At 43.6% G+C, this 12,762-nt stretch overlaps 1 protein-coding gene across 1 annotated transcript in view; it reads right to left on the bottom strand.

The window, feature by feature from the left end:
• The window catches only part of ABCG5 (ATP binding cassette subfamily G member 5), a 56,412-nt gene that overhangs the window by 17,249 nt on the left and 26,401 nt on the right, over window positions 1-12,762 (bottom strand). Inside the window, exons 6-8 of the mRNA XM_077485670.1 lie at window positions 10,602-10,734; window positions 6,223-6,362; window positions 133-262 (exon numbers count right to left, since the gene is read on the bottom strand). Coding sequence (XP_077341796.1) covers window positions 133-262; window positions 6,223-6,362; window positions 10,602-10,734 — 403 coding nt within the window. The remainder of the gene's footprint in view (window positions 1-132; window positions 263-6,222; window positions 6,363-10,601; window positions 10,735-12,762) is intronic.

Genomic DNA, 12,762 nt, shown 5'->3' with positions numbered 1-12,762 from the left:
GAGGTCCTGTGACCCTGAGCCATAGCTTATGTTGGCCGCGCAGAAATTGTAAATGTAAATAGGTAAATGTTATATGTTAAAATCTTGCGCTGTACATGTTCAAGTATATAAATATGTAAAACTTGCTCTTACCAAAAAAATCAAATGGGTTGGAGTGTTCTGGACAATCGTATCCACAGTTGTCAAAAAACGTAATCATTTCTTGGGGGTTACCACAGAAAACAAGCTCTCCACAACTCATGATAGCAATCTTATCAAAAATCTGGTCAATTACAAATCAGAAATCATTTTTAAAATGCATTTAAAGAAGATCAACTTGATATAAATACTTAATAACACTGTATATTACATAGATTCCTTAATAACTACAAAGGATATACATTCATCTTGTGTGTACCAAATACAGTACCTTTGCAAACACAAATATAACCATGTAAAAGTAGCCATCAGATCATTACTTAGCTGCATATAGCCTATATCCCTGGTGCCCAACCTTTGGGCTGGGGGCGACATGCAGCCCTTTGGCAATTTTTGTGCAACCTTCGGGCCACTGCAGACAATTATCTGTGTTTCTATATGGATGTCTGAGTATAGATCTGTTTGTCCCAAGCTTGTGTGAAGCCATTTACTGTTGTTCACTCCCTTCATGTATTTAAAGCTTTCAATCATGTCTCCCCCAAACCTTTCACTATTTTTGTTACCTGTCTCTGGACTTGTTCTTTCTCATCGATATCTTTTTGTAAGTGAGGTCTCCAGAACTGGACACAGTATTCTAAGGCCGCGTACACACGAGAGGACTGTATGGCCAACTTAGTCCGTCAGACAATCCGACAGACAGTCCGTCCTACTTTCGAATGAACGGACTTGACCACACACGATGAACAAACAGTCCGTTGAAAGCTTGCGCGATGACGTGTACAGCACGTACGACGGGACTAGAAATCGGAAGTCCAATACACAGCAATGCAACCTTTCGCCGTGTAAATCCTTTCTGAGCATGCGCCATACTTAGTCCGTCCAACTAGCCTACTCACGAGCGGACTGTCCGCTGAAACCAAAGTTGGACGGACAATATTACGGAAATTCCGAAATACTTAGTCCGCCAGACTGCACGCTGAAAAAGTCAGCTGAAGCCCACACACAAGCGGACTGTCCGCTGAAATGTGTTTCGGCGGACTAAGTTGGACGGACAGTCCTCTCGTGTGTACGCGGCTTAAATGAGGCCTCACTAAAGATCTATATAGATGAATAAGGACCTAATTGCTTCTACTGGGGATTCCTCTAGGGATGTATCCTAGAATTCTATTTGCTTTTTCCATTGCCTAATCACACTGCTTATTTTGCAATCTGAAATAAGTTCCCACAAATGTATTTCTTCTGTAGTGCTGGAAAACACTTTACCCCCACTGTTATACTCTCTCAGGGGATTCTTTTTCCCTAGGTGCATTATTTTACATTTAGACACATTGAACCACAGCTTTGACTGCTTTCACCAATCTTCCACCAATGCTAATTCATGTCACAGACACCTCCAGGGATATCAACCCTATTACACACCTTTGTATCCTCAGAAAAAAGACATACCTTGCCAAACAAACCTTTAGTTATCTCACTTACATATATAATAAACAGAACGGGACCCAATACAGGGCCTTGTGGAACACCACTAGTGACTGGTCATTGTTCTGAGTGAACCACATTTACAAACACACTCTGGTATCTATCCTTTAGCCAACTGCATATCCATTGAACCAACCAAAGGTTGTATAACTTTTGTATTAGATCATTATTTGGAACTATATCAAATGCCTTGCAGAAATGAAGATATCAAGATATGCTATGTCCACAGCACCTTCCTGGTCCAAATCATTGGTAATATAGTAAAATAATGCAATCAGATTAGTCTGATATGATCTGCCTTCAGTAAATCCAGGTCTTTGAAAGTCTCTTGAAGCATGTCCACAGTCTCTAACTATCTTCTGTATCGTGTCCACAATCTCTGACCATCTCTTGTATCATGTCCACAGTCTCTGACCATCTCTTGTATCATGTCCACAGTCTCTGATCATCTCTTGTGTCATGTCTGCAGTCTCTGATCATCTCTTGTGTCATGTCTGCAGTTTCTGATCATCTCTTGTGTCATGCCCACAGTCTCTGATCATCTCTTGTATCATGTCCACAGTGAGACTCTGATCATCTTTTGTATCATGTCCACAGTTCCTGATCATCTCTTGTCTTATGTCCGCAGTTACTGGCCATCTCTTGTTTAATTTCCACACTCTAAACCATCTCCTGTATCATGCCCATAGTTTTTGACTATATCCTATGTCAGAAACCATAAATCAGACTGAGACAGAAGTACAGTTAGATCTCACGTGTTTAATAATAATAAAAAAAAGGTAAACAGAATAAATGTAGTCAAAACATAGCCAGAGTACAGGCACCGGAACGGTTAGTCAGACAAGCCAAAGTGTAAGGGAGCCAGAGATGAGCATATTAGAACAGCAAGCAGCATCTGGAGCCAGAAGGAACGTCAGCCAAGCAAGTCTTTAACAGGCCTTAATGGACTCTGGAGACCAACACTGTGGGTTACTGTCCTTTCTGGTCATATCAGTCAGGGGCTTGATCAGTGACAAGAAGAAGTTACGAATACATTTCTGCTAGTAGTTGGCAAAGCCAAGAAAGCGCTTCAGAGGACGGGTCCGGGCCCCTGTAGGGCTGCTGAAAGTTTCTCGGTCCATCGAAAAACCAGCAGTGGAAATGACATAACCCAGGAATTGAACCTGTTCACAATGGAAGTCGCACTTCTCCAATTTACAATAAAGATTGTTCTCTCTTAATTTCTGAAGCGCACGACAGACATCTGTGTGGTGGCTCTCCAGGGACTCGGAAAATATGAGGATATCGTTGAGATAAACCACCACACATAACTGTAAGAAATCTCGGAGGACATCGTTAATAAATTCCTGGAAAACCGGGCGTTACAAAGGTCAAAAGGCATTACGTGGTACTCATAATGGCCTGTTCTGGCATTACATGCAGTTTTCCACTCGTCGCCCTCCTTAATCCACACGAGATTGTATGCCCCTCACAAATCAAGCTTTGTTGCTCCCTGGAAGCGGTCAAATAACTCCGTAATCAATGGAATCGGATAGGCATTCTTTCTTAACAAGAAGACAAGAAGAGGATAGGCATCCTTAATCGTAAAATGATTGAGACCCCTATAATCAATGCAAGGTCTCAGTTCACCACTCTTCTTCTTCACAAAGAAGAAACCAGCAACAGCAGGAGGCGTGGATTTGCAGATGAAACGTCGAGAAAGTGCATCTGCAACATACTCGTCCATGGCCTTATCCTCCAAGACCGACAAAGGGTAAACCGGGCCACGAGGAGGTATGGCACCAGGTTGAAGGTCAATTACGCAACCATATGACCAGCGTGGAGGCAACCTGACAGCTTAACCGTTGACATTGCTAAAATGGCGATACTCCTCCGGCAGGGAGGAGAGAGAAGAAGTGCACAGGAACTTGGCTACCTTCTGGAAGCATGTCTTACTGCATTGTGGTGACCAGGAGAAAACCTCAGGACAGAGCCAATCAAAAAGGAGTTGTGCTTCTGTAACCAAGGATAACCAATAACCAGTGGAAAATTAGTTGAGGAAATAACTTGGAATTGGATTATCTCATGGTGAAGAGCCCCTACGGCCATGGACAACGGAACAGTCTGATGTGTCACATGGGAAGGCTGTAGAGGTCTCCCGTCAAGAGCCTCAAAGCAAGTGGAGTGTCACTGCAGCAGAATTGAGTGCTTCGATACAAAGGCAGCATCAATAAACAGGCCTTCAGTCCCATTAGTCCCAGTCGATTAGAGCCTGTATCTAGACGAATGACTCAGCCCAAGAAAGGGTAACCAAAACCTGCGGCTTATCCTTCTGGATAACTGGGGACGAAACAACAACACCTAAGGTTTGTCCGTGACAGGACCTCAAGGTTTGGGCGTTCCCTGGACGGATAGGACAAGACTTCAAAAATGACCTGCCTGGCCACAATAAAGGCACAATCTCTTCCTTCTCCTAAGGGTTCTCTCATCCACAGAGAGACTCATGAAGCACAAGTGCATGGGTACATCTTCACTGACCGACGCGGTACCAGGAGGCATGGGAGGTGAGGGAGGCAAGGGTGAGACTGCAAAGCTCGGAGGCAAATATACAGGAGGTTTGCGCAAACGTTTATTAAAATAGAGTCTTTCTCTGAGTCTGGAGTCAATGAGGATGGCAAACATGATCAACTTCTCCAGCTCAGTGGGTATATCTCGGGCTGTTATCTCATCCTTGTTGGTATCCGAGAGACCATGAGAAAAAGCAGCCACGAGAGCCTCATTGTTCCAAGCAACCTCTGCTGCCAGAGTACGGCACTCAATGGCATAATCTGCAACAGTTCTTGTACTCTGATGGACATGAGGCACTTGGCAGCAGAAGCGGTGCGTGCGGGAACGTCAAATACCCTTTAAAAGGAAGCCACAAACTCAGGGTAACTCAAGAGAACAGGTTTTTGCTTCTCCCATAGAGGGTTTGCCCAGGCCCAGGCTCTCTCAGAAGGCAAAGATATCACGAAACCTACTTTGCTTCTGTCCGTGGGAAACGCCTGGGGCAGCATCTCAAAGTATATCTCAACCTGGTTGAGAAAACCTCTGCATTGGACAGGATTGCCCCCAAATTGATGGGGAGGCGAAATGGAACCAGACATACCTCTTATAGAGGTAATACTCAAGGAGGGTGCCTGCACAGAGACTGTAGTAGCAGCAGGGATGGCCTGAAACACAGGCTGTACTAGAGCAGCCACAGTGGGAGATTCCAGGTGAGCCGTGCGATTCAGAAGCGTTTGTAACGCCATGGCAAACTGATCCATGCGGTGATCCTGCTCATCCAATCTGGAAAAAATATTACCAATAAGTGGATTGACTGCATCTTGGCCTTCACCTACTGTCAGAAACCATGAATCAGACTGAGACAGAAGTACAGTTAAATCTCACTTGTTTAATAATAATAATAAAAAAAGGTAGAGTAAACGTAGTCAAAACATAGCCAGAGTTCAGGAACCGTAACGGATAGTCAGACAAGCCAAAACATCAGGGAGCCAGAGATCAGCGTAGTAGAACAGCAAGCAGGATCTGGAGCCATAAGGAATGTCAGCCAAGCAAGTCTTTAACAGGAAAACAGGAGAGCATCTCTAGAGATATGACCAAGGCGAAGGCAGAGATCATCTGGGCTGGACAGCTTAAGTAGGCAGGACTGACGAGCAGGATATCATCAACAGGTGAGTCACTGTTAAGAGATAGGAGCTAGCAATTAGCCGACAGCTGAGCGAACAGCTCAGAGAAGGAAGGGCTGAGCCCAGCCCTAATAGTGTGGATAGTGCACTTGAGGCATCCCACATCAAGAAAGTTGACCACCACTGGCCTATACAGAGAACAGAGCTGTGGGCAGTACCCAGGAGGTCCATCCACTTCAGAAAACGACAGGAATGGGTGGAAACAAGACCGGTCACCCCTGTGTGAGGAGAGAGAACAGCAGTGACCAGTCTTTATTAAGGCTGGGTTTCCCCGCATCCAATTTGCATAGCAGAAAATTGTGACCGGCTCTCTATGGAGCCGGATCACAAACCTCCACAGAGGCTCCGATGCAAATTGCACATGAGTCCTGTGCGTCTTTTGGTCTGTTTTGGATCCGAATTCAGCCCAAAATTCAGGCTGAAATCAGACCTGAAATGGTGAATAGAGACACACCAGACTCTCCGCTGCGTTCTCCAGTGTGAACCCATCCTCAAGGAACCTCCTACACAGAGGAAAAGTACAGAAGTTGCTATTATTTCACAGATCTGTAAAATGTACAAAGGACATAAAAAAAAAAAGAAAGAATACATACGACTTGTATTTAAACAATATTTTTAACCTGGATTTCAACGAAAGAAAGAACATAAATAAAAAATTTTAACTGCCGTTTCATGTTTGTTGCCAAGGAGAAACATTCTGTAAATATTCGCCAAAATACAAATAATAATGGTGGTAAAGCAAACTATATTATTATTATGATTAAGCAAACATAGCAAAGAACAGTTGTTTAGCTGCCGTGTGATTTTGCTTTTCCCGGATAACACTTCCCATAGTAATATCAGGGTGTAGAGAAGAATCAAGGCAGGAAATGTACAATTGTTGTTTACTCACTCTGAACAGTTCAGATCGTGGCTGGTGAATGGAAATAATCACTATCCTATCCTTTCGAGCCAGCTCAGAAAGCAGTAACGCGATATGATTTGCAGTCATTGCATCCAAACCGGTAGTTGGCTCATCGAGTAAAATTATTTCTATGAGAGACAGGGGAGTCAGTGAGTGAAATAAAGGGAATGTGAAGCATGGAAATCAGCGATACTCATTATACCCCATATTATGCTGTGTGATTACATTAATTTCCGCCACAATTAGCATAATTTAAAAAATACTATGGCAGACAATGAGCGTCGGTTATCTTTTGCTGGCTATCTAGAGCACAGCATCGATACCAAATGTATTAGCCTGCATAATATATACAGTGCCTTGCAAAAATATTCACCCCCCCATGGCATTTTTCGTGTTTTGTTGCCTCACAACTTGGAATTAACATGGATTGTTTGAGGATTTGCATCATTTAATTTACAGAACATGCCCACAACTTTGAAGATTTTTTTTTTTATTATTATTGTGAAGTACAAAAAAAAAAAGTCAATGTGCATAACTATTCACCCCCCTAAAGTCAAAACTTTGTAGAGCCACCTTTTGCGGCTATCACAGCTCCAAGTCGCTTTGGATAAATCTCTATGAGCTTGCCACATCTTACCACTGGGATTTTTGGCCATTCCTCCTTGCAAAACTGCTCCAGCTCCTTCAAGTTGGATGGTTTGCACTTGTGAACAGCAATCTTTAAGTCTGACCACAGATTTTCTGCTGGATTGAGGTCTGGGTTTTGACTAGGTCATTCCAACACATTTACATTTTTCATCTTAAACCACTCAAGTGTTGCTTTAGCAGTGTATTTGGGGTCATTGTCCTGCTGGAAGGTGAACCTCCATCCTAGCCTCAAATCACACACAGAGCGGTACAGGTTTTGCTCAAGAATATCCCTGTATTTAGCACCAACCATATTTCCCTCGACTATGACCAGTTTCCCAGTCCCGACTGCTGAAAAACATCCCCGCAACACGATGCTGCCACCACCATGTTTCACTGTGGGGGTGTTGTTGTTTGGGTGATGTGATGTGTTGGGTTTGCGCCAGACATAGCGTTTTCTTTGATGGCCAAAAAGTTAAATTTTAGTTTCATCAGACCAGAGCACCTTCCTCCATACATTTTGGGAGTCTCCCACATGCCTTTTTACAAACCCAAAATGTGCCATTTTGTTTTTTGCTGAAAGTATTGCCTTTCTTCTGGCCACTCTGCCATAAAGCCCAACTCTATGGAGCATACAGCTTATTGTCATCCTATGTACAGATACTCCAGTCTTTGCTGTGGACCACTGCAGCTCCTCCAGGGTTACCTTAGGCCTCTGTGCTGCCTCTCTGATTAATGCCCTGCTTGCCCGGTCTGTGAGTTTAGGTGTGTGACCGTCTCTTGGCAGGTTTGCTGTTGTGCCATATTCTTTCCATTTGGTTATGATAAATTTAATGGTGCTCCTAGAGGTCATCAAAAAATTGGATATTTTTTTTAAACCTAGCCCTGACTTCTCAACAACATTGTCCCTTACTTGTTTGGAGAGTTCCTTGGTCTTCATGGCAATGTTTGAATGAATGAATGAATGAAATACTTATATAGCGCACAATGCGAACTGAATCGCCTCTAGGCGCTGTGGCGAGCTTTGATCATCTGCTAAAAGAGGAAGGTCTTGAGTTTTTTCCTAAAAGCCAGGTGATTTTCTTCCAGGCGGATGTTTATTGGTAGAGCATTCCATAGCCGAGGCCCTTGGACAGCGAATCTCCGATCCCCCTTGGATTTATACCGGGCTTTGGGCACGAGGAGGAGGTTTTTGTTGGCTGATCGAAGACTGCGGTTTGGTGTGTAATGATTTATTTTCTCCATTAGGTATTGCGGAGCTTCTCTATGCACGCATTTGTGGGTGAGGCAAAGGGTCTTGAACGTGATCCGATTTTTTACGGTTAGCCAATGTAAGCTCCTCAGTGAAGGAGAAATGGATTCCCAGGGTTTTTTTCCTGTTATCAGCCTTGCCGCCGTGTTTTGGATCAGTTGTAATCGCGCAAGTTGATATTGTGGTAATCCTATGTACAGCGAGTTTGCGTAGTCCAGTCGTGAATTAATGATTGTTCCAACTACCACTGCTTTGTCATTCTTTGGGATAAAAGGGATGAGTCTGCGAAGCATGCGCAGCAGATGGTGAGATCGACTGACTACTGCTCCTATTTGCGCATCCATTGACATTTGTGCGTCTAAAATAACCCCGAGACTCTTCGCTTTGGTCTTTGGGGAGATAGTCTGCCCAAAGACGGTTGGTGGAGACCAGGAGGTTTTGGTTGCGGGCTTATGATTTGGGTGTAAGATAAGAAGCTCTGTCTTTGATTGGTTCAGCTGGAGGGAGTTGGTGGTCATCCAGTCCTCTATTGATTTGAGGCAGTTTTCAAGTTGTTGTTGGTGATCTTTTTTTCCATTGATCCGGAAATAAAGTTGCGTGTCGTCAGCGTAAGAGTGGAAGCAGAGATCTGAGCATCTGATGATTTGAAGGAGTGGGCGAATGTAAATGTTGAAGAGAACGGGTGACAACGGAGAGCCTTGAGGGACTCCACAGGTGACTGCCCGAGTTTCGGAGAGGAATTTTCCTAGTTTCACTGTCTGTGACCGATTTCCTAGGAAGGACGCGAACCAATGGAGATCTATGTCTTGGACTCCGGCTACTTCTGTGAGGCGGACGAGTAGAGTATTGTGATCTACTGTATCAAACGCTGCACTTAGGTCTAGCAGTACGAGGAGACACGGCTCTCCGTCATCTGCCGCTTCGAGGGCGTCATCCCAAATCTTGAGGAGAGCTGTTTCTGTTCCATGACCTGGGCGGAAGCCTGATTGCAGCGGGTCCAGGAGTTTGTGAGTATCCAGGTGAAGTTGTAGCTGATGTACTACAGCTTTCTCCATGATCTTAGAAATGGTGTTGAGGCTTGTAATTGGCCTACGGTTGTTTGGATCCTGAGGGTCCAGGTTTGGTTTCTTGAGTAGAGGTTTGACGATGCCTTGTTTGAGGATGCTGGGAACAATCCCTTCGTGGAATGTTCGGTTTATGAGGTGGGTTATGGTTGGAGCCACGATGTCGGAGCATTCTTTCAGTAGTTTTGTGGGGATGATGTCAATAGGTGAGGTACTGTCACGCAGTTTATTAATGATGTTTTTTGCGGTGTCTACGGTAATTGGGGATGTTTGGTTAGTGGTGCCTCTTGTTTAGGTGTTACAGCCTCTGGGGCCCTTCAAAAAGGTGTATATATAAAATGACAGATCATGTGACACTTAGATTGCACACAGGTGGACATCATTTCACTAATTATGTGACTTCTGAAGGTAATTGGTTGCACCAGAGCTTGTCATGGGCTTCATAACAAAGGGGGTGAATACATACGCACATGGCAATTATCCGTTTTTATTTCTGAATTTTTTTTTTTACGTATATATTTTTCTAATTTTACTTCGCAAACTTAGACTATTGTGTTCTGATCCATCACATATAATTCAGATTAAAAAAAGCATTGAACTAAAGGCTGTAATGTAACAAAATAGGTAAAAAGCCAAGGTGGTTGAATATGTTTGCAAGGCGCTGTATCTATATATCTAGATATACAGATATATCTAGATATATAGATATATATTACAAAGGGGTTACAGCACAATGAGTATACACTTATAACCAGTAAATTAGCTCTGCATTTTTCTCAATGAATGGAATGCCCCATACACACTTCCGACAGAAAATGTGCGATGGGATCATGGTGTCGGAATATCCGACCGCGTGTGGGCTCCATCGGACTTTTTCTGTCGGATTTTCCAAAGCACAAAGTTTGAGAGCAGGATCTAAAATTTTACGACAACAAAATCCGATCGCATAAATTCCGATCGTGTGTAGACAATTCCGACGGACAAAGTGCCACGTATACTCAGAATAAACTAAGAGACGAAAGCTATTGGCTACTGGCCTGTTTATAGTCCCGACGTACGTGTTTGACGTCACCTCGTTCAGAAAGATTGGATTTTCCGACAACTTTGTGCGACCGTATGTATGCAACACAAGTTTTGGCCAAAATCGGATTTTGTGGTCGGATTGTCCGACCATGTGTATGGGGCATAAGATGGAAAGGTGGAAATGCCTGGCATTCACTGAGAAAAATGTAATGTAATTCTGTTAACGGCACCCCTGCCAAGCTGTGTTCAATCAACAGAAGGGCAGCTGTAGGTCAGCGGTGATTACACCAGTAGTGGAGACTACATAGTAAAAGAAGGATGAGGATGATTTGCTCCTCAATCAGAAATGGCAAGTCCAATGTTTAGATAGGAAATGATGCATTATGTAATGGTATACTCACTGGGGTCCTGAATCAATTGGGCTGCTATGGACACCCGCCGTCTTTCTCCACTGGAAATGCCATTGAAAACACGTCCTCCTATTACTGTGTCTGCAGAATGAGTGAGACTCAGCTCTGCCATGACCGAATCAACCTGAAACACATAGGGGAAGAACACACTGCATCATCCAGTATAACAGAGGGGTCAGGTGAGGTATAAGAGCAGGTACAGTGTACATTACATCTGAACACAAATATCAAACAGGTGTAATTCCTATTTTTCAGAATTTTTTTCTGGGATCTTGTTTTTATTTATCCTAATGAACCATTTTTTGCAGATACTTTACGGCCTGAGGTAATATTTATACTGCAAAAGGCATTTGATGCACACAAAGCAGATTTATACCAACAGTCATAACCCCCTATTCATGCGTCTGGCCCCTTTCAGGACATGAGGCATTTTTCTTTTTAAGCACCTGATTAGAGCCAGTGGCCGTTTGGTTCAAAAGGGGTACTTCATTTATTGTGGAGGATTCTCTTGCTGACCTATATGGGAGATTCTTGTTCATAAGAGGTAGCCTGGGGAATGTGCCCTGTACACTCGCTAACATATATGCCTCCATTTTCCAATTGGCCGAAAAGAGAAGAGTCCCAATTGGCCGCCGAGGAGGGAGGAAACGGAAGCCACCACGATGCCCGTGGAGAGCAGGGGAAGGGAAAGCCGTCACCACCGATGAAGAGCAAAGGAAGCCGCGAGTGAAGCCCGGGAGAAACGCTGACCAACCGGCCCGGCGGGGGTGGTACTGTTTGCTGTCCCCTCAAACAAAATACCACCGGCCACCACTGGCAGTGACTGAGCTTTTGTGCAGGTGACTGGGGCAGAACAGAACACAAATTCCCAGAGTAGTTTGCTGTATAGTCAGGACAGTAACAGATCGCGAGTGGAGTATAAAAGGACACTGACAGGTCCTTGCCCTCCTATTGGGGCCTAATGTTATTTTTCTCTTTTGCTTTTTCTCTCTACTTTCTGTGAGGCACCTGGATATCCTCAAAGGTCGGCCTCCAAGGGATCATGTAATTGGTACTATCCCGGATGGAGAGCTTGGCCGCGGTTTCATCCAGCGAGCCTCTGCATGATGACAGCACAGTACTAGCTCCGCCTGATAGTTACACAATAGTTACATAGTATCGTTTTTTCATGCGATGTCTGGATGGTCTCCCTCGTCTTCTTAACACTGAGTAGTGAACGTGGATGGAGCATATGAGTCATATGAGCCTGTTTTGACCCCCCCCCGTAACATGTAGTCAACACCTTCTGGTAAGAGTACATCCAAACCTTTGGTGGTGGTTTATTCACAGGGTGGAGGAGCTGAGTGATGGTGCTGGCATACAAGAACTTTTGCACTTATATATTTTAGACCATGAGGGCAATACACTAGTGTCATACCTATGACACTCAGACTGATTTTTTTATCCTAAAGCGCAACACATTTTTTTTTTTATATATGGAAATAATATTTACCTGGCTGTTATATTGATCCAGTGTCTTCAATATTCACTGGCCTGGAGAAGGTATTCAGGGCAGGAGTTTTGATTTCCATCTTTGCTTACTGTATGTACATCTCAGGTCATTGATACACAAGAGTATTGAGGAGAGAGACGGTCAGGCAACTAGCATTTTTAAAGACAGCCAGCATTGATACCTGTGGTGTATCCCTCAGCACAAGACAGAAAATATAACTCCATGTTTCTCTCTTGACAGGTTTCCTTTAAACCTATAATTTATCACTATGAATTCAAAGTATTGTTTATTCGTCATTTACATTGTAACTTACATCATCACCTGATTGTCACACTCCCTTCCTGACTATAGGATGTGCTACTCCGCCATCTGTCATTCCCCATATTGACCTATGGCTTAGTAATGTCATAGCGATAAGGGCTTAAGTAGATCCCCTCCTAACGTATACGTTTCAAATTCCAATTTATCAGAGCAATATATCTACTGAGAAGTTTATAGAGTCAGCTGATACCAATAGATACTGTAAGCAAAAGGTTTTGAAAATGAACGAAAGTTTAATGACTTAAAGGAGTTGTAAAGGCAGACGTTTTTTTTTATCTTAATGCATTATATGCATTAAGATAAAAAAAAAACTTTTGTGTGTAGTAACCTCCCCAGCAC

This window comes from Lithobates pipiens, unplaced genomic scaffold, assembly GCF_037356315.1.
Source record: "Lithobates pipiens isolate NorthernLeopardFrog02 unplaced genomic scaffold, aLitPip1_a1.2 Scaffold_18, whole genome shotgun sequence".
NCBI lineage: Eukaryota > Metazoa > Chordata > Amphibia > Anura > Ranidae > Lithobates > Lithobates pipiens.
Note: the sequence above shows the minus strand (reverse complement) of the source record. Positions and strands in the feature narration are given on the sequence as shown.